This window comes from Uranotaenia lowii, chromosome 3 (genome assembly GCF_029784155.1).
Source record: "Uranotaenia lowii strain MFRU-FL chromosome 3, ASM2978415v1, whole genome shotgun sequence".
Classification (NCBI taxonomy): Eukaryota; Metazoa; Arthropoda; class Insecta; order Diptera; family Culicidae; genus Uranotaenia; species Uranotaenia lowii.
In genome coordinates, this window is record NC_073693.1 from 143,125,439 (window position 1) to 143,149,045 (window position 23,607).

The 23,607-nt window shown below is 33.9% G+C and overlaps 1 protein-coding gene across 1 annotated transcript in view; it reads right to left on the reverse strand.

Annotated features, from left to right (window-relative positions):
- LOC129751836 (leucine-rich repeat protein soc-2 homolog) overlaps window positions 1-22,186 on the reverse strand; it is a 65,356-nt gene extending 43,170 nt beyond the window's left edge. Inside the window, exon 1 of the mRNA XM_055747576.1 lies at window positions 20,923-22,186. Coding sequence (XP_055603551.1) covers window positions 20,923-21,227 — 305 coding nt within the window. The 5' untranslated portion in view covers window positions 21,228-22,186. The remainder of the gene's footprint in view (window positions 1-20,922) is intronic.
- Between the last annotated feature and the right edge of the window lie 1,421 nt (window positions 22,187-23,607).

Here is a 23,607-nt window from a genome sequence, read left to right on the forward strand (position 1 = left end):
GGCAGGCGTCAAACGAAAGTCTCGCCAATTTGAGCTAGGTCGAACAGAATCTTACGCTTACCTGAGTGTTTTTTCCGTGTTTTATACAGACTGAACTTCAAAAAGAAAGATACTTTGATTTTTTTCAATAAACAAATGATCGATTTACACGCAATTTAGTTTGACCACTTTTTGACACGAACACCCTTTATTAGACGCTTTACCTTACTTTTCTACTAGGGTCTGTAAGACCCGAACTCTACCATCTCGATGTGGTATCTCAAGAATGGTTAAAGCAATATACGTGAAATTTTCTGACTTTTCCTGAAATGAGACCTATTTTTTTAATAGGATTACTAGAGTCACTCAGTAGAAGAAAAAAATTACCCTATTAGGGTCGTATAGGTCGAATTTTGGTTATGAAATCAAAACTATTGAACCTTTTTCGTAAGTTATACCTTTTTGAATTTTTTATAATGTCTGCTATCAAATTCTAAAAAAAAATATTGGTTATAATTTTTATGTTCTTCACAAATCGACCTTATAGTCAAAGTATCCATAAATATAGATGCTTCCAACAAAGAGTTGGCTGAAGTAACATTGAAAAACTTTTGATTGGTACGAATTCAGATACTTTATAGGCTCATATCGAAACAATAAAAGTGCCACCAGACCAGACCACAGCTAGTAATAAGAACGGTGCATAACAAGTTTTATAACTGAGATTAAATAAGTATTATTTCATGAGAATAATGGAATTTAGATTAAAAATAGCCTTTCGGATCAATTAAAAACAGATAAGGCGACCGCTTTGAGTTTTAAATCTCAGACAGAATATCAGTATATTGAGGACCCGATATGAGGTATTAGACTGAGTCGATTTGGGGTCATTTTAAATTTCTCATAACTCATCGATGATTGATTGCAAAATTTTCGAGTAACCTTTACCTGACTAAATTTGAACTTTTAGGGCTGTTTGGAAATATTCAATATTTTGTTCGGAAAAATCAACATCATTTGTATTTCTTCTGTGGAACCAAGCTTTCTAATGATTTCTGTGCCAAATTTATAATTTTTTAAGGGAAAATTTCCTTTTAAAACAAATCATAAATTAGCAACCATTAACAACCATAACTAAGCTCGGTTCCACAGAAGATACAGAAATGATGTTGATTTTTCAGAACAAAATATATGACCCATTCCAAGCACCCCTCAACTGGAGAACCGATTTTTCTTTTTCATTATTCAAAAATAAATTGCACAGCGTTAGAAAGGTTATCTCTTAAGCGTCATTTTCCATCAAAAGATTTTCAGTTACCTTTTTTTTAGAATTGAGTACGTTATCGTTAAAATTTAAAAATTTTGGTATGAAATTAAATTGATTTTTGCAATTATTTTTTATTGTAACATAACTTTGTCAAAAATCTAGCTATGTCAAAAAAAAATTATTGCAAAATGTTGGTAGAAAAGCCATCTTTTAAGCATGATATTAGATAAATAATAGTCACTGCAAGTTTACGTTCTGAATCGTTGCTAAAAATATCTATTTTTAAGTGTTATGACGTCACGAAAATTCTACTGTTTTTCAATTAATAATTTACTGAAATGTCACATATTGTCGAGAAAGGAAGGTCTCTTCAAACTTTTTGGAAGGAATTCAATTATATTTTTTTCCAATGTGCGATATGAACTGTAAAATTTACATACAGTATACCAAAAAATTGCATTGCAAACGTTGTGACGTCACGCTGGAATGGGTCATATATATAAAAATGAATTTCTGTCTGTCTGTCTGTCTGTTTCCTATAGTCTCGAAAACTACTGAACCGGTTTGCGTAAAACTTCCTATGACAGTTTGGGACCCCTCCCCCTTCCTGGAAGGGGGGAGGGGGTCTCTCATATAAAAGTAATCAGCCTTCATAACTCGAGAACTGATCAAGCAAATCAAACCAAACTTGGCATGGGTGAGTACTTAGGTACGAGGAATGTTTCTGAGAATATCTGGTACCCCTCCCTCCTTCCAGTGAGGAGCCTACCTTACATTTTTTTACATAACTAGAGAACTAATCAAGAAAATGGGACCAAATTTGGCATGGAAGGAAAGTGGAATACGAGAAATGGTTCCATGATTATTTCAGACCCCTCCCTCCTTACAGTGGAGATACAGGAAGGAAGGAGGGGGGCTTCCATACCTTTTTTGATTGCATAAATTTAAAACTATTCGAGCAAATGAAACCAAATTTGGATTGAAGAGGTATTTGGGTACGATAAATAGTTCTATGAATATTTGATACCCCTTCTTCCTTCCAGTGAGAAGGTAGAACGTGGGGAAGAGGCTCCTTTACAATTTTTAGCATTACTAGAAAACTAATCAAGCAAAAGCACCAAATTTGTTGTGGAAAGGTATTTGATTACGAGAAATGTTTCTATGATATTTTGAGAACCCTCCGTTCTTCCAGTCGGAAAATCTTGAGGGAGGACGGTGCTGCCATACAATTTTTCACATCACATCTTCCAGTGATAGACACGAATGTCACAAAGATGGTAAAGTGTCGTAAATAAAAAAAAATCTTCCAGTGAGGTGATAGAAAGGAGAGAGATTTTTCGTATAACTCGAGAACTAATCGAGCAAATGGAAACAACTTTGGCATGAGAAATGGAACCAAGTATGACATGGGAACAATTATACAATCGATCATATGGAACAGAATTTAGCCTCCTTCCAGGTAGCGGATAGGTAGGAAAAGGGGCTTCGATACAAATTTCATAGCCTAACTCGACAACTAATAAAGAAAATGAAACCAAATATGCCATGTATTCGCATAAGAAATGTTTTTCCGGTGGTTTAGCATCCCTCCCTCCCTCCATTCAGTGGAACGGTTAAAAAGGGGGAAGAGGGTCACTTATACATTATTTTTTATTTTTCGATAACTAATCGAGAAAATGAAACCAAATTTGCATGGGAGTATATTTGTGTACGGGTAATGTTTCTTCGATGGTTTGAGACTCCTTTCTCTTGTCAGAGGGGAGATATAAAGTTTGAGACCCTCTCGACATTGACAACGAAGATTCCATATGTATAAGAAAAAATATTTTGGCATAAATTATGAACTTATGAAGCAAAGAACTCAAGAGTCATAAAAAGGATTAAAACACGGATAAAAAAAAATAATTAAAAATTTCAAAATAAAAAAAAGTTGCAATTTTATTTTTAAAAACATTTTAATGATTTTGAAATTGAATTCAAATTTTTTGCAAATAAATGAAAAGTTAAATAACTAGGAATGATAAATTTTAATAATTTTTGGAAGGTGTAGCAAAGCACACCATGTCAGCTAGTGTAATGTAAATGTAATAATGAATTGGTACAATAAGGCCATATTAAAAAAAATCTGAAATAATATGTATGTTATATACATTTTTGCAGGAACTTTCTTAATTTATTGTGCCCAATGTAAAAAATCCAGAGCACTTCAAACCGTGAATACAATTTATGTATCCCACTCACAGTTTTTTTTTGTTTTTTTTATCAAATGCATTGTACGTCATCAGGAATGTCCTACACTGCAAAAAATCCACATTTAAATCGTATGTTTCTCCACACATACGATTCCAAAATTATTCAACACATTGATTTCATTAGAATAAAATGATAATTAATATTTTCACACATAAACTTTATGTGAGAAAAATAACCTGGGCTGGCTGTTCTAAAATGAACGTGCGAAAGCTGTCCAAAGATCATCGAAAATCTTTTTCGATGATATTTTTTCTTCATTTAAAATGGCGCGAACGCAAAATCAAATTGAAAAAGAAAATTTGTCGGATAATCCGGATGCGAAGGAATTGTTTCCTGCAGAAATTATCGTCGCGACAGAAGATTAAGCTGCTTTACCGTCAACATCTTTCTTCGTACATTGTGTGTGTTTGAAACAGAAAACGTTTAGGAACAATCCGAATAAAAAAAACGGAGTTGGAAGCAGTTTTGGAATCCCCGGCAACTTCTTTCGAACGATAGCATCAGTGGAACAAAGGTAATTGCGAGATTTTTTTTTCCTGTTTAGATGAATCTAATGCTTAGATTCATTTTTTTTTTAGGAAAATCACCAAATGACATGAAACCGTCAGCGGATATGAACCACCGAACGTTCTGGTGGTTTTTAGGATGTTCCGGAAGATGTCATTTCAAGGACAGAGGTGGAAATTCGATTCCGGATGACGAGAAGAGATGTCCTCATGGGGAATTTTTCGTGGTTCGCACTGCACAAGTTGATTAAGTGAAAAGGTGAAAATTATTGTCGTTTTGTATCATATGTAATGAGAAAAGTTGTTCAATAAAAAAGTCTGTCCAAGTTTTAAATGTTTAAGTATAATTCTAGATTTTTTATTAGCAGAAAGGAAATAAAATTTATAACAATAAACAACCGAAAAGTTTATTGAACTTATATACTTTAAACATAGGCTTGAAATACCAAATTTTATAGCATTAATTTGTATCACGTACGACCTTTATGTGTCGCCGCATATAACGTTTCTATGTTTTTTGCTATCTGTGCGACACATAGTCTTCATTTGAGGGACAAATTGCAAAAATCTATATAGGCTGACACATAGCCACAATGTGTCGATTTCGTTGAGTGTACCTTCAAACAACTGTAAAAAATTGCGAACTAGAATGCAACTCGTGTCAATTTTCCAAAAGTTCAATCGTGCTTCAGAAGCCACAATTTTTTTCTCTTTTTTTATGAAAAGCTCGTATCAACATATTATTAGATTTGGGAAAGATTTACCTCTTCCAAACTGATTGTTCTGGGAAATATGCTCCAACATCAACATACTTGCAAATGTTCCCCAAAACCGCGGATTAACCCCTGATAGTGAATCACTTTTCTTTGTTTTTATTCGTTATCAATGGATTGCAGTTGAACAAACATACTCGCCGAGATATTTTACAGTTCGTAGATTATTTCGAAATCAGAAGATGTTTTAGCGCATAGGCCGGCTGGTATCAATTTCTCCCGGTTTGCTACTCACATTCCACAACACACCACAATTCTGCCGGACGAAGCGCCATCCAGCAGCAGTGTAAGTCAAAGATTCTACCGATTTTCGTTCACATGCATTTTTTTCGCTCGCGTCCTCCATAATTACGCTCTTAGCGCCACATGATTCCTCGTCAGTCAATGTTCAACTCAACTCGCGAAAACGGTGTTCATGCATGGCTGGATGCTACCGATAAGCGGCAAATTGGTAATTAATTAAATTTTGACGTTATTTATAAAATACACACACCAGCCAGCGGAATAAAGTAGGTAGGTACACACAGGAATTTTGTTTTGGTCAACAAACCATCGATTGCCGCCAGGATGCCGCCAGGAGTGTGGAGCTGATAATGCGAAAGACCGCATCATCGTGGAGCCCAATAAATCTTGTTACCAGGAGATGATCTTCTGCTCATCATTTTGACATGCTTTTTGGACTTAATTGTACAAGTTTCAACACTATAAGTTGCCGTGTTGATATTTTGAATGGAAAATGGGGATTTACGCTACACTGCTACTATGTAGGTACTAAGGCACAGTTGTAAACAATTTGCTGTTTCAAACAATAATAGTTCTATTCATTGAGCCGTTTGGATACCACGTGGACAGAAACAGTTTTTTTTTTATCTTCATGGACAATTGTAGGACTTTGGTTTAAGGAAACACTAGATTTTTTAATCTACCATCATCCTGTTTTTGGTTTTTCAGCGATCTGAACAAATGGAAAACTATTAAAATTTACCGATCAAGCATTTTACTTGCTCACTACGTCACTCGTTTCTCAGTTTAGAAAACACGTCATGTTTTTAAAATGTTTTTTATAATTTCTTGAATATAAATTACGCAGATTTGATCTCCTGTCGTAAGAAATAAACCTTTATTTTCGTGAGAATAATAAATGTTACAGTTTCATTTAATATTCTCGCGAAAATTAAAGTTAATTTCCTACGACAGGAAATCAAATGAGCTCACGCGCTCATATTTTTATATTATTGAATCACTGAGGCTTGAGTTGCGATTTCATTCACGTTATTTCTCTGATCATGTCATATCACTACTAGCCTGACGCACATTTTTACTTTTATCAAAAAAGATACAAAACACCTTCATAATATTTACAAATGCTAGTTTATCGATTTAACCTTGATTTTAAACGTTTTTATTTTAAAAATATTTATAATCAAAAAAGAACTATGATGCTGTCTACATTTAGGGGCAAAAATTATAATAATTGCTAAATAGTTTGAGCTTTAATATACAAATGAAATTTTTCCTTCACACATTCCCCTAGGCCCACTTACTATTTCCATTTTCATTTTTTCTTAAAAGTTAACGATTTGATAAGGTTCCTATCCATTTGTCCAATACGGGCTTAGGCTTGAAAAATGTCCCTATTCTTTTAATATCAAAAATTTATCATTAAATTACTATAAAAATAGCACTATAACTGTTCATATACAAAGAAAAAAAAGTTGTTCTTTCACATTAAACAACCTGCTTGCCTCTAAATGCTTTTTGGTATCATCCATCAGAAGAGCTGTTTGTTTGCGAGCCTTTTAAAAATAGATACCGTAAAACGGGGTAACTTTGATCACCGGGGTAGCTTTGATCAACTTGACATTGTGCCAAATAATCATCAATAACTAAGTCTATAGCTTAATTTTTTTTAAAACTGTTTCCTACGTTTGAAAGCCTATTAATTAAGTATCAAATAGGCAAAATTTGGTTTTAATTTGAAATTTGTTTTCTGCTAGTAAAAATGTAATTTCAAAATCTTAAAATATTAACTTTTCCAAGGCTCGCAAACAAACAGCTCTTCTGATGATACCAAAAAGCATTTAGGAGCAAACGGGTTGTTGAATGTGAAAGAACAACTTTTTTTCTTTGTATTTGTATGGTTATAGTGCTATTTTTATAGTCATTTAATGATAATTTTTTTATATTTAAAATAAACGACCTTTTCCAAGAGTTCCCGCATTGGAAAAATGGATAGAAACTAGAGATGTACCGAATAGTGGTATTCGGCGAACGGCCGAATACCGAATATTGACCTTTTCAACTATTCGGCCAAACGAATATTCGGCCGAATATTCGGTCGAATATTCCATTGAGTTTTTAATGACAAAAAAACTAAAGCAATTATTTCAATGCATTCTATTTCTTCCATATTAATGCCCCCCATGTTTTCAGTCGATTAATTTCAACTAGATGATATTATCGGATGATGTATTAAAAAATATTTTTTTAAGTAGGGGTCTTTCTGATTTTAAAAATGCCACCAATAACTGAAAAGACAGCAGATGACTAGTCGCTTCTAAGGCGTTTATCACCAAAGAGATCGCTTTCATGTGGAATCTGGGATAAAACATGTCGAAACAGGTGTCAAGATATTTGAAAATGCTTCTCTGATATTGAATTAGATGAAGGTCGAATTTGAGCAGGATATCTTCCAAATAGTTGTTGAAAAGATAGATGATCTTCTACCTTAAGCATATCATACTTTCAACCACACGTATTCACGCGGTCAGGCATTCAAGACGATTTTTGAAAATGAAATAAAACAAGGGAAAAATTCAAGCATATTTTGAAATTTTTGAAAAATCGTTATTGAACACAGAATTTAAAAAAATTCTTAAGAGGAATTTGAGTTTTTTATTTGATTTAGCAAATAATCATAATAAACCCGAGCGAAACTCAGAAAGCTTTGAACAATATCTGAACATCCCGGCCAGATTTGACTTATCTGTATTCTTTACTGGATTTATGAACAAGCCTGAATATATCCAGAAAATCTGGAATAAACTATAATCTAAGTATAAAGCGATACCGTTCTGCATTCTCCTGTACGATCTACAGTGAAAGATACGCGGATACACCTTAGATGTTTTGCTGAAACCATAGGTTTTTAATGATTGTGTAGCTTTTACAATATTACTTTTGGATATTTTACAAATTATCCAATATTATTTGAAATATTTTCATGTCTGTAGTAGATATTCGGCCTATTCGGCCTATTCGGCCGAATACTTAGTTCAACTATTCGGTCGGCCGAATATTCGGCTTAACGGTTTTTCGGCGGTATTCGGCGCCGAATATTCGGCCGACCGAATATTCGGTACATCTCTAATAGAAACCCTATCAAATAGTTAACTAAGACGAAAAAAATAAAATGGCAATAGTGGGTGAGCCTAGGAGAACGTGTAAAGGTAAAGATTCATTTGTATTTTGAAGCTAAAAATATTTAGCAATTGTTAAAACTTTTGCCCCTAAATGTATGCAGCATCATTGTTCTTTTTCCGATTATAAATGTTTTTAAAAGAAAACGTGAAAAACTTGGTAAAATTGATGAACAAGCATATTATGATGGTGTTTGTATCTTTTATGATAAAAAAAACTCGATAAAACCGTAAAAATAAAACTGATCAATGTCACCCCAAAGCATCAAATTCTGAACAGAGACTAAATCGGTTTTTAAATCAAATTTTAAGTAGTCTAATAAACTTCTGCAACCATGTTTTATGTTCATAAGAGCCCAGTACTGGTTTTAAAAATATAAAACATGCCACATTCCCCTTAACAGAAAAAATAATCGAAAAATATTGAAAAAACTGATCAATCTTACCCCGGATTACGGTACTTGAATATTTTGAAATAAGATTTTTTCTAATTGAAAAAAAATTTCAAATACACACCAAATTTTGCCTATTTGATACTCAATTTATAGGCATTCAAACGTAGAAAACAATTTTCAATAATTCAAACTATAGACTGAGTTATAGATGATAATGTGGAAAAGTTTATTGTTGGTCAAATTTACCCCGGTGATCAAAGTTACCCCGTTTTACGGTAGCCAAATATAATCAAAAATGTATCACGTGAAAAAAGGACTTAATCCAAAAATCGTAATATGATCCAAAACAGGAAACTTGATAAAAATTACGGCGATTTAAAAATCACATTTTTTTTCCTTTTCGATATTAAATATCATAATCTTTACACATTGCTGAAAAAATATGAAATATCTCGTTTTTTTGCTCGCTGAGAGCTACACTTCGCGACATAACTCAAATGTTATAAATCATATACCTAATGCAGTCCTATTGAACAAAATTGAACACAGCATTTTTGGTAATTTAAGTATACTTATTTAACTAAATTTGGTCCAATGGTTTTTGAAATATAGAATGCCAAATTTTTGTGTTTTCCGGCCAAGATTTTGTCGCGGTCCTTGAAGTGTAAAAACTATGCAGGATAGAAGTCTTCGAGTGAGTTTTTTTCTCCAAAGATATCAAAATGTTCTCATTAAGTCTAGATGATTTTAAGCCGAATTTCGTTCAAATCAATTCATTTACACTTCTGTGAATTAAAGTTCTGTAAACATTCAAAAATTCTTATGAAAAATATGTCAATGCTTTTAAAGGAGCTTTGTTATTATCACATTTAGTTGAACCCAAAAATTTCTTACAGTTTTCCTTAGTAGGAAATAATTTTTAAATTTGCAAGAAAATTATCAAAAAAGACAATTTTCCTGGTTCCTGCTGAAATTCCCAGTTTTCAACCCCAGTCATCAACAAAGTTTATAAAATGCAGGATACTTCACCTCATCCAAATTAATTTTATGAACCTCTTCCAGACTAAACTGATGATATTTTTTCTTCAACTGGGTATCATAACACATTTCGAGGTGTTCCATTTGTAATAATTCTGGGAATAAGGTTAAGTTAACAGAAAATTGTGTTCTAAATGCATACAAAAGCACACGATGCTTTCCAAAATCTTGAAATTTGTGTCCAATTCCAATATCAAGTCCGAAACTTAGGGTTTTGTTGGCATTTTAGTGTAGGTTGACTTTTAATTCTAGCTTTTGAATAAATTTATACGTTGATTATTTCGCAAGGATTTTTAAAGTCCAATGAAACGACTTTTTACTGCCTCCAAAGTTACGAAATTATTTGATTCAAATTCTAAAGAGCGAAAATTCGAAATAAATTGAAAGATTTTTTTTAATTTTGCAGTTTACAAGATCAGAAATATTATGGTCGTGCTCCGTTTTATAAGTATAATTATTTTTTTTTAATAATATTGAAACTTGTTAGAGCTCCTGTTTTGAGTAAAGAAGTTATTTATAAAAAGAAGATACTTTCAAGTTTTCCCTGAATCCCTTTATTTTACCATGAGTAAAATACAGAGTCCAGAGAAATACATTTTTTAAAATTATTTTTAATTAAAAACTCACAATATTAGTCAGAATGCTTGATAAAGCTAAATGAATTTGACAGACATAAAATTATACTGTTTCTTTATATTCAAAAGAAATAATTCACGATCGACAGCAACGATCTGGAGATAGTCTCGGCTGGTGACCGCGGACAATGACACCAGCCATGAGATCCGGCGGGGAATGATCAGCGAATCGAGCTTACTATGGACTCCGCAAGCAACTGAGGTCGAGAAAATTTAGCCTTCGAACAAAGTGTAATCTGTAAATTAAACTGAAGTTGATTTGGGGTCATTTTTGAAACCCTGGGGTCTAAAAGGATTCGTTTTGATTAACCTTCCAAAGCCGTTCGCAAAATTTCCGTACAAATCTATTTTTGAGAAATTTGACCTGCAGTTTACGTACGTTCTCCTGGCCGCAAATATTGACCGATTTCGATGAATTTTAATTCATTGTATAGATAATTTATTCTAGTTTCTCAATATTGAAAAATAAAGTCGAAATATTTTACGAAATCACCAGTAGCTGATTCCGAATGAAAAAAGTCCCGAAAAAGAGCTCTTTTTAGAATGCCTATAACTTGAGACAGGTTCCAAATATTGCGCTGATTTTATAATATTTGGAATTGTCAAGAATAAATCTATCCATGGATGTATAAATTTTTGGAGGTCCAAAGAAAGTTTTGGCCGCTATCCCGGAACTTCCGGTAGAAAAAAATCTTACTTCAAAAAAGTCACCCAATTTTGGCTTTGCATTGCTGTATCTCGGTTACCAATGGATCGATTCTCTAGATTCAAATTTTAGTTTTTTTTCGTTAACTTTATTATTATTTTCGTAGAACATAGTTGGTTCCTCAAAAATCTCAGTTGTTCAGTATATGGTAATGAAACTCACATCTTTTTTGTCATTTTTCAAACTCCCCCTCGTGTCGGTGGGTTTACGCGATTTTGTTAGCGTGATTTCTCTAAAATTTGAACTCAAATTGGTCACTTTTTATATACCTAGAGATTCATTAGAATCTCCTCTTTCGATTGACATACATTTTGTGTGGTGTTTTGAAAATTTGTAGCAACGTTTTTTGAATTTACTGAAAGCTGCCAGATTTCAACCAGTTTGGTCCACGTTTTCAACAGGTTGGTGTACAAATCTCGCACCCCTCACGTAGCTGCGGGAGAAACAAATCCTGTAGCTCTCTTTTTGTCGCTCACCAAATCTACCACCCAACCCAGCAGCAGGAGGAACTGCCGTGTCGCCGCGTGGTTTGTTGATTGATTGTGCTGATGCTGATAACGAAATGAATGCTTTATTGTTGTAGGAATTGCTTGAATCTTTTTTTATTGAATATTTTAATGGATGGGCAACATTTCTAAATTTCACGTCCATGATTTCAGATTCAGATCTCAGATTTCAGATTGCAGATTTCAGATTTCAGATTTCAGATTCAGATATCAGATTTAAATTTCAAGATCCGATTTCAGATTCAGATTTCAGATTCAGATCTCAAATTTCAGATTCAGATTTCAAATTCAGATTTCAGATTCAGATTTCTGATTCAGATTTTAGATTCAGATTTCAGATTCAGATTTCAGATTCAGATTTCTGATTCAGATTTCAGATTCAGATTTCAGATTCAGATTTCAGATTCAGATTTCAGATTCAGATTTCAGATTCAGATTTCAGATTCAGATTTCAGATTCAGATTTCAGATTCAGATTTCAGATTCAGATTTCAGATTCAGATTTCAGATTCAGATTTCAGATTCAGATTTCAGATTCAGATTTCAGATTCAGATTTCAGATTCAGATTTCAGATTCAGATTTCAGATTCAGATTTCAGATTCAGATTTCAGATTCAGATTTCAGATTCAGATTTCAGATTCAGATTTCAGATTCAGATTTCAGATTCAGATTTCAGATTCAGATGTCAGATTTAGATGTCAGATTTAGATTTCAGATTCAGATTTCAAATTCAGATTTCAGATTCAGATTTCAGATTCAGATTTCAGATTCAGATTTCAGATTCAGATTTCAGATTCAGATTTCAGATTCAGATTTCAGATTCAGATTTCAGATTCAGATTTCAGATTCAGATTTCAGATTCAGATTTCAGATTCAGATTTCAGATTCAGATTTCAGATTCAGATTTCAGATTCAGATTTCAGATTCAGATTTCAGATTCAGATTTCAGATTCAGATTTCAGATTCAGATTTCAGATTCAGATTTCAGATTCAGATTTCAGATTCAGATTTCAGATTCAGATTTCAGATTCAGATTTCAGATTCAGATTTCAGATTCAGATTTCAGATTCAGATTTCAGATTCAGATTTCAGATTCAGATTTCAGATTCAGATTTCAGATTCAGATTTCAGATTCAGATTTCAGATTCAGATTTCAGATTCAGATTTCAGATTCAGATTTCAGATTCAGATTTCAGATTCAGATTTCAGATTCAGATTTCAGATTCAGATTTCAGATTCAGATTTCAGATTCAGATTTCAGATTCAGATTTCAGATTCAGATTTCAGATTCAGATTTCAGATTCAGATTTCAGATTCAGATTTCAGATTCAGATTTCAGATTCAGATTTCAGATTCAGATTTCAGATTCAGATTTCAGATTCAGATTTTAGATTCAGATTTCAGATTCAGATTTCGATTTCATATTTAGATTCAATTTCAAATTTCAGACTCTAATTTCAGATTCCGATTCAAATTCCGATTTCTGATTAAAGTTTCTGATTAAAATTTCAGAATATTTGTTACTTGAAAAATAGATTTTGTGTCTCCTGCAGTAGACACTGCTTGAAATAAAAGAAAAGAATCATGATAACATTCAAAACAAATGTATCACTGAAGAATTCTAAAATTCAGAAAATTCAGAAAAGAATCATGATAACATTCAAAACAAATGTATCACTGAAGAATTCTAATGATAAAATATCTAAAAAGATTCAAGAAGCTTATTTCAATTTGGGAAAATAATCTTTCTCTATTTTAAAATCAAAACATTTACTACGCAAAGAGGCATCAGCATCAGCACAACAAATCAACAAACCACGCGGCGAGACGGCAGTTCCTCCTGCTGCTGGGTTGGGTGGTAGATTTGGTGAGCGACAAAAAGAGAGCTACAGGATTTGTTTCTCCCGCAGCTACGTGAGGGGTGCGAGATTTGTACACCAACCTGTTGAAAACGTGGACCAAACTGGTTGAAATCTGGCAGCTTTCAGTAAATTCAAAAAACGTTGCTACAAATTTTCAAAACACCACACAAAATGTATGTCAATCGAAAGAGGAGATTCTAATGAATCTCTAGGTATATAAAAAGTGACCAATTTGAGTTCAAATTTTAGAGAAATCACGCTAACAAAATCGCGTAAACCCACCGACACGAGGGGGAGTTTGAAAAATGACAAAAAAGATGTGAGTTTCATTACCATATACTGAACAACTGAGATTTTTGAGGAACCAACTATGTTCTACGAAAATAATAATAAAGTTAACGAAAAAAAACTAAAATTTGAATTTAGAGAATCGATCCATTGGTAACCGAGATACAGCAATGCAAAGCCAAAATTGGGTGACTTTTTTGAAGTAAGATTTTTTTCTACCGGAAGTTCCGGGATAGCGGCCAAAACTTTCTTTGGACCTCCAAAAATTTATACATCCATGGATAGATTTATTCTTGACAATTCCAAAAATTATAAAATCAGCGCAATATTTGGAACCTGTCTCAAGTTATAGGCATTCTAAAAAGAGCTCTTTTTCGGGACTTTTTTCATTCGGAATCAGCTACTGGTGATTTCGTAAAATATTTCGACTTTATTTTTCAATATTGAGAAACTAGAATAAATTATCTATACAATGAATTAAAATTCATCGAAATCGGTCAATATTTGCGGCCAGGGGAACTTACGCAAACTCTCGGGTCATATAGACCCGAACAGCCTAATTACGGATTTTTTTGAGGGAGCACTTCCGGTGGTCACAGGAAGTTGCCTGGTACTACAGATTGTGTATTTCGTGATTCCCCAGGGAGGTTTTTAAAATCAAATTTTTGCGATTTTTTCTTGAAGAGTTATGATGATTTGAATGTGCGCTTCGGGTCATATTGACCCGAACGACTTTGGAAGGTTAAAAGCTCATCTATGATTTTTTACAGAATTTTTAAAATTACTTAATTTATCGGCCTTATCGGAGAAAAGTGATGTCCTTCTTAGTGAAAACATCTAACGATTATGAAATTTTATAGAAGGATAGAAAGTTAGAAGAAATGGAAGATAGTGAAAATGAGCGGGTTGAATTTTATTTTGAAGCATTATCATCACATACTAAATTTTTGTTCGGCACGGGCCAACTGCTATGAAACGGTAGAGTAGATACTTTTCCAACTGATTAAGCCCGAATTTCATATTTCAATTGCGAATATCATTGAGCGATTCTCTAAACATAAATATTTGTATACTTTTAATCTCATCTTATTCCAAATTCATGATTCTGTGTCCTTTAATTTAATTTACATTCTGAACTATTGTTTTAAAGGGAACTTTTGTCACATTTAAAAGAACTTTTGACAAAAGCTTCTTATTTTTTTTTAAACATTTTACAAATCAATGATTTTTATTTTTCAGTTTTAAAATCCGCATTACTTTTACACCATTTTTTTGTGTTTTCATTAGAGATGTACCGAATAGTGGTACTCGGCGAACGGCCGAACACCGAATATTGACCTTTTCAACTTTTCGGACAAGCGAATATTCGGTCGAACATTTTGTTGACTTTTCAATTGAAAGAATTAAAACGATGAATCCATTTTCTTCTATTTTTGCCAACTTAATGCCCCTCATGTTTCTAGGTCGATTTATTCCAACCAAATCTTTTTTAAGTAGAGGTTTTTTTGATTTTCAAAAAGGCCCACTAACTGAAAGGACATCAAATGACTTGTCGCTTCTAGAACGTTTATCACAAAACAGGTTGGGTTCCAGTTATCTGGGACAAAACATGTCAAAACAGGTGCCGAGCAGTTTGAAATAGCTTTTTTTTTATATCGAGTTAGATGAATGTTTTATTTTTGCTAGATGCCTTAAAAATAGTTGCAAAACGAACGATGTACCGTCAAACGGGGCATCATGCAACAGCGGGGTTGAATGCAACATTTATATAACACCACACAGATTCAATTTTTAATTTAATGTAATGAGATAAAGTTATCTTTTAATGATTACAAAATGATGATGACATAGTTTCTTGAACCCTAAGATAGTTTTTTTAAGTTTTTGATTTTCATATAAAATTTGAAAAATCGAACAATGAATGCACAATTTTTAACATTTTTCGATGCCGTCAAAAACTTTACCCAGTATGACGGATTGGTGTGATAATATCACCTACAAACTTTATTCTGGTTTCCTCATCCTATACCAACATTGATCATGTGAAAATATTTTTCGAACAATCACTCATTTTTTTAAAATAAATATTTTTATAATTCAGTTACCCGTCTGGGGTAAAATGCAACAAAATGCAAATCGGAACTAAATCTCATAAATCGCGTTTCCATATGCTGGGATATGACTGTTTTGCATTATGCGTTAGTTAACATTAAAATTTCATACATTCCTAGATTTATTTTCATGATTTGAGCTAATAGAATATTCTGTATTATTTTTTACCCCTAAATGTATGCAGAAGATTAACACTTTTTTCTTAAAAACATTTTTGTCAGAAAGAATTAAAAATTCAATTCGAACAAAACCAAAATTTACTGCAATTGGTGCTTTATGCGTTATGACATCACAAATGTATCAAAAACTATGAATTTTCAATCGTTTTCATTTGATTTTTCATAAATTATAGAGTTTGTTGCAACTTACCCCTTTTTCTTAGTAGGATGAAAATCGCACGTTTTTTTAAATTTAAAAATAACTGGTGTAACCAATAATTTTTCTGACTACGTCAGTTTGGTGACCCATCTACCTTAAAACTTTTGATGTACAAGAGGTATGATTATCTGTAAGCAATAAGATTTTAGAAGCCATTGAAGTTGAAAATTCTTGCATGTTGCCCCAGTTGACGGTACTTAACCTTAAGCATACAATACTTTCTACGACACGTATCCACATGGCCGAATCGGTACGATTTTTTTTTAATAACTTGTAAAAAAAACTTGTGTTTCAAACATACAAGAGGAAAAAGAAATAAAACTACTTGATATTTCAAATCTTCATCGATTCCCAACAGCAGTTTCCAAATTGTATCTAACAAATAAATTTAGTCTAAAAAATCGTTTTGCAACGCAAAATTAAAAAATTTCAAAGAGACATTTAAGTGTTTTATTTAATTTAGAAAAAAAATCTGAATAAACCCGAGTCAAATGTAAAAAGTAAATCCAGAATGTTTTAAAAATATGTGGGCATCCCAGTCAGATTTCATTTTTCTCAAATTCTTTATTTGGTTTATAGGAAAGCCTGAATATATCAAGAAAATTTGGAATAACAATAATCAAAGTATAAAGCTATCTACAGTGGAAAATACACGGATACATCTAAAGTGTTTTATTGAAACCTGAAATTTTTTCGATGATTTTTAAACTTTTTCAACATTACTTTTGGATATTTTATAAATTATCCAACATCAGTTAAAAAAATTTGACAAGTCTATTTTTGAAAAAATTTAAAAAAATAAATACCTAGCTCAACTTTTCGGTGAGCCGAATATTCGGCTTAATGGATTTTTGGCGGTATTCGGCGCCGTATATTACTTTGAATTGTGGGTCTGAATGAAATACGATTTTAGGATTTGAATTTCACTGTTGAACTGTCTGTATCTCCATGCAATTTGAATTTAATTCTGATGTATTTTTTTTTAAATTGTAGATTCTTTGTCTGAAGTCTTAATGTTACTTAATTCCCAATAGTCATGAGAGAAATATTTATTCTGCTTTCGATGAAGCTCATACCAAGTAATGAAAACTTAGATGAAAAAAGTTTTAATACCTATCTATCTGAAATTTTTTTCTAATCTAAAGATTTTTGGGTGGTAGGGGAGATGAGGGCATAATGGCCACCTCAAGCAAAACGCTTATTTAACCATAAAGAACAGCTGTAATCTGTGAATTACATCATTGTTTCGTGTTCAGACACTCAAATAGTCTATGGCCTAATTGGATGAAACTTGAAAAAGTAGATAAAAACGTTTAAAAATGCATTTTAAATTTTTTTTTTGCCGAAAGCTGAAAACCAGTCACTGTAGAGGCATAATGAGAAACCCCCCGAGGCTGTATGAGCACCATTAATGAAGGCATAATGAGCGTTTTCTGCCGGGGAATCTAGCAGCGAATTCGATTCGATGAAGTCAACTGAATAACAGAGCTACAGCTTAACTTGTATCGTCTGACGATTATTGGATAGATGTCGGAGAGGTAATCAGTAAGCTCGAGTTCGATTCCTGGTCGGGGTGATTTTTTTTTTCATTTATCATTCATAATCATGATTGCACTAAACGGTGAGGCGTAGATTCATCAAACAAAGCAATATCAAAATAATCTAGGTCTGTTTGTAGAATTCAAAGAATGAACACATGCTCATACATTATTTTTCTGGTGTTTTGTGTGACGGATGATGCTTTGATGCTATTAGCCGTATAATGTAACAATAAAAAAAAATCAATCATGAATGGTATGTGCAAAAAAAATCTCCTCGAACAGGAATCGAACTCGAGTCTACTGCTTACCTCTCCGACACCTTACCAATAGGTCAAATCGACAGACGAAACAAGTAAAGTTGTAGCTCTACTATTCAGTTGACTTCATCGAGTTGAATTCGCTGCTAGATTCCCCGGCAGAAAATGCTCATTATGCCTTCATTGATAGTGCTCTGTTCGCCTCTAGTAAAAAAGCGTTTTAAAATTGATTAAAGTGAAAAATCGAAAATTTTATGATGTTGAAAATTGAGAAACAATGTTAGATCATGTTGCAGTGCATACATTTCAGATCAAGATGATTTAAAGGTCATAAAAGCTTATTTGGTGGTGCTCAAAAATTATAATATTTTCGTCACTTGAGAACATAGCTGAATATTATTTAATATTTCTGAAAAGGATATTTCTTTTTTTGTGAAAAATTAATACTATAGGTAGTACGAAACAAGTCCTTATGAAAATTTGTTTAACAAAATACGTACTCATGTAGAAAAAAGGAGTGCTCATTATGCCCTGGGTGCTCGTTATGCCCTTATCTCCCCTAATAGAGTTATTAAATAAATTGTGAATTGAATTTTGCATTTAACAGTTTATTTTCGATTAGTTGATTATTTCTTCCGCAATGTTTGCACGAGATGGATTAACAATTATTGGATGAGGATATCAGACATAATGGTTATTTGAAGGTAATATAACGTACTCTTCACAGTTTCTTTGTATGTTTAACATATTGTGTTCTGTAGGACAGTATATAGTTAAAAACGATCACATCAGGCATCGATTATGATCATAAGACCACTGCAAGTTTTGTATGGAAACTGCCAGAAAAGCAATAAGATTTTTGGAAGCATTTTATTGTGTCCTAGTTTAGCGCAACGAGTTTTAATTTTGTATGGAAATTTGTATGGGAGAACATATTTTTTCATTCAAAAGTCACCAGAGATGTACAGAAAGTGAAAAAAAAACTTTGGATTTTAAATATTACTTGATTCTTGCAGTTCATTTCATGTTTACGAACCACAATTCAAACTAGTACCTAACTGTTGATATTCGATGTTATACCTACAAACATAAATTCAAAATACATACATGGATATTTTTAAATTTAGTCGTTTTTGACAGCTAATTTGAAAAAAATGTTTTCTAACCGTAGGATGACATTAAAAAAAATCGCAAAAAACTGCTATGCATACAATGAATTTTTTTATTTATAAAACCTTGTCAAAAACATTTGATGAAATTTTTCAAAGCTCTAGCATTGCCATTTAAAAAAAAACAATGGATTCAGATTTTTAATTTTGAAAAAGTTAAAACTTTGTTCATGAAATACTTAGCTTCTTCTAATGTAAGCAAAAAATGAAGCTTAAGAATAGGCAAAACATCAATTAAAGACTTTCAAAATTACAAGCTTATTTGAATTTCCTGGATGATAGGGGAGATGAGGGCATAACGAGCACCCAGGGCATAATGAGCACTACTCTTTTCTACGAAAGTACGTATTTTCTTAAATAAATTTTCATGAGGATTTGTTTCGTACTTCCTATAGTATTAATTTTTCACAAAAAAAAGGAATCTCCTTATCATCTTTACAGAGATATTTTAAAAAACTAGCTTGGTTCTCAAGTTACAAAAATATTTTAATTTTTGAGCACCACGAAATAAGCTCTTATGATCTTAAAATAACCTTGATCTATAATGTACGCACTGCAACATGATGTACACATTGTTTCTCAATTTTTACCATCATAAAATTTTTGATTTTTCACATTTATCAATTTTAAAACACGTTTTTACTTAAATTTGTTGACTAGGGGCATATAGAGCACCATATTATCGAGGCATAATGAGCATTTTCTGCCGTAGAATCTAGCAGCGAATTTAAATTAATTTATAGCGCCACACCTTGACTAGTTTTCATCCGACGATTTAGCCTATTGGTAAGGTGTTGGAGAGGTTATCAAAAGACTAGCGTTAGATTTCTGTTCGAGGTGATTTTTTTTTCCATTTATAATTCATGATCGATTTTTTTATTGTTACATCATACGGCTAGTAGCATCATGCTCCGAACAAAGCACATAATGTATGAGCGTGCGTGAATTGTTTGTATTCTACAAACAGACCTAGATTATTTTGTTATTTGCTTTTTTTGATGAATCTACGACTCACATGACTTCATCGAATTGAATTCGCTGCTAGATTCCCCGGCAGAAAACGCACATCTTGCCCTGATTAATGGTGCTCATACTGCCTCAGGAGGGGTTCTCATTATGCCTCCACAGTGGCTGGTTTTCAGCTTTTGGCAAATTTTTTAAAATGCATTTTTTAACGTTTTCATCTAGTTTTTCACGTTTCAGCCCGTTAGGAAATAGGCTTTTCAAGTGTCTGAACACGAAACAATAATGTAACCTCCATATTATAGCTATTTTCTATGGTTAAATAACCGTTTTCCTTAAGGTGGCCATTATGCCCCCATCTCCCCTACATAAATAATATGCAAAGAATTCTTTCTTAAAAAATTTTATACAATTAAAAATGCGTTGCGCTATTTGAAGTCAGTCAAATCAACTCCAATTTTACATTGATGCTTGTTGGCCCAAAAGCCATCGAAAAAAATAACAAAAGGGAACAAAAAGTCAATTTTCGCATTTCATGAGTACATGTTTGCGTCGCGACGCCTACTAAGTGAAGTTTTTGGACACAATAGATGCAGAACGCTAAGATGACCTGCATTTTTTCAAATTCCCTGTTGTTTGTGAGAATATGTGTTGTTGGAAGGATTATTGGCCCAGCTTTAAACAATGCTCTATAGAGTTGAAATTTTCCGATTTGGATGTACATACTTTGAGGCGTTGATGGATGTTTGACAGTAGTTACTCTTGTACTTTTTCTATGATTCGGGTGTTCTACAACCAACAGAATCTCGAAACTAATTAAACAGATGACGCTTATCAGAAGTTCATATCTTTCGAGCAGCACTTCCCACACCTACCTTAAATTGTCATAGTTCATCTTAAGCGTCTTGATGTTCATGTTCATCTCGTAGAAGGATTGCGATGCCAGGTCATACAGTTGTGAGTGCGATATCGTAAGCCAAATGTTGTAATCCGGAGTAAAACGGTCCTGCAGTGCGTCCACTACCTGATGGAAGGATTCCATCTGTTCGCACTTGACCTCGATCGTGTTAGCAAAGAAGCCATGAGGCGAACAGGTACAGGGCGATATTTCCCGCCGGACTGCACAGTTCAGGGAGGCACTGGCCGTCATGCCGATAATGGTATACAGTAGGGTTGCCATTCTGCCGTCGGATGGCAGCTTTTGGCACGCTGATGCTGTACTTTCACACAGGAATACTAAACACTTCTTCTTATGCTGATACGTTTATTTACCAAGAACAATCTCTCCCCCGAGAACTATACTATAAGTGGGCTGACCGACTGGTGGTGATAAGACTTCTTCACTGACTTTTTTGCTTGGTTGTTTTCCGACTTGAATGGATTCTTTATTTTGTTTTGGTTCAAGCTCCTTTTGAGAAGGGTTTTATTTTTGTTATGTTTTTCTTCTTTTGATAAGTTTCCGCTAAAGATCCCTGGAAGCACCTGGAAGTCGTTTTCTTAGTGCATCGATTTACACTTCACCCCTTCGGTTAGGCTTAATCCTTACCACGTAAACAAAAACTCAAACGACCGTCGACTGGCGCCAAAATAAATACACATCCAGTCACGACACTATCAGGATTTGCTGATAAGCTGATTGACTGAAGGATTTCGCTGCAAAAGTACCAGTTTAGTTATTAGTTCACTGACTGGATCTTTGGTACTGATGACGATTTTTCTCCAATTTATCAGTTGTTTATCGCCGCCCACACAACAACTAAAAAAACCGATAATGTGTTTCAACCCGAGCTGGAATCACATTATACACTATCACTAAACACTTTCTCGAAGGCGCAATCAGTGGAAGATCCCGAAGGAATAGGGATAGACCCCGGCACAATTCTTCCCTTATGATTGGAATTATCAAAAACAACAAAATACATGAATATAACAATTCCTTCTATGGTCTGATAACCGCCGATAGTCCTCGAACGACGTTGCTGCAGCACATGCACTCAAAGTAAGTTAGTTGGTAGAAAGAGACTTAGGCCAACGGTTTCCAAGACCATTAGACGACTTGGAGGTCACCAGCGCTGTCCGCATTCGAGTGCGGTCGAAAATCTACTGAGAGCAGAACATTTGAATATGTTCCTTTTTAAAACGTATCGTGTCGACTAACGATGAAAGTTGACTATGGAAATGTGTTTCTCTTCTGAATGGAAATTTTACTGTATCTGCCCGCCATCCAGTCAGCCTCCATGCATAAGGGAGGATGGACGATGGACTCTTCCCATTTCTCGTCCGTCGGTCGTTCGGTAAAATCGCTGCTGTTGGTTGTCCGTCCGTTATCCCTCCCTGGAGCGAGAGAAAGTTGAATCCGGAGAGATTAGGATTGGATGCTGCCGTTCTCAGTTTTTCCTTTGCTGTTTCTCTTGACTTGACCAGACGAAGATCCACCGTGCCGGCTGGACGATGCGGAATAGTGCAACCGACGATCGTCATCGGTCAATGGAGCTCGGGAAAATTGTGAAAGAAAGTGATCTCCTTGAGACGATCTACTAACTTTTTTGTTGTTGATTCGTTAGGGGTGGTTTTGTCATACTGGTGCCGTTTGTTCTGTCCAGTGGGTGGTGTTCTTATGGGTGCTCAATCCCATTATACCTTTAATTGAACGGGCATCGTTTGTTGATTGGAAACAAAGTTCAGTTATTCCTTTTTGCGACGCATTACCAAGTAACACAGATTAAACCAGGTATCAGGTATCAGGTATCAGAATGGGGGTAGGCTTAATAGCGGCACGTTATCCAAACATACGGGAAAATTGTGCCTAGCCTTTTTTTATCCAAGATTTCATCATTTACCTGAGAAACCTGAAAAACCTATAAAAGGAAGAAATAAATTCTATCTATTTAAGATGGCATAAAGCCTTTCCACTAGGGATTATTAGCATTAAAGCTCTTTTCTACATTCGGTAAGGAATGATAGAATGTTTTTTAAGTTTAATTTCTTAAACTCAGATTCGCTTAAAGCGTAAGATCCCAGAGTACGAAAACGTAGTCTGGCAAATGAGGGACAGTTACATATAAGATGGAAGGGATCTTCCACATCTGATTCACAACTACCACATACTGGAGATTCAGCACGCTGAATGTTGTGCATGTGATAGTTGAGTTTACAATGACCGGAGAGTGCTCTGATCAAGATGCTGCAATGAAATTTATTTAAAGTTAATAAGTAACTCGATATGATTGGAGATGGTTTTTCTAAAAATAATTTAGTTTGACGACAAGTGTCCAACTCTTCCCAGTATCGTTCATGCTGGTTAGAGGACCAAGTTTGAATTTGGTTTCTGAACCAACATGGTGATATTGGGACAGCCGGCTCTGGTCCGTAAAATTCCTTTTCCGACCCAGCTCTAGCGAGTTCGTCGGCGCATTCGTTTCCAAAAATTCCCTTATGTCCGGGTACCCGTAGAAGGTTTAATCCATTGCCTTCAGCAAGTTCTTCGATTGCTTTCCGGCATGCGATTACCAGTTTTGATCTAGAACTGGAAGCACTGAGTGATTTGATAGCTGCTTGGC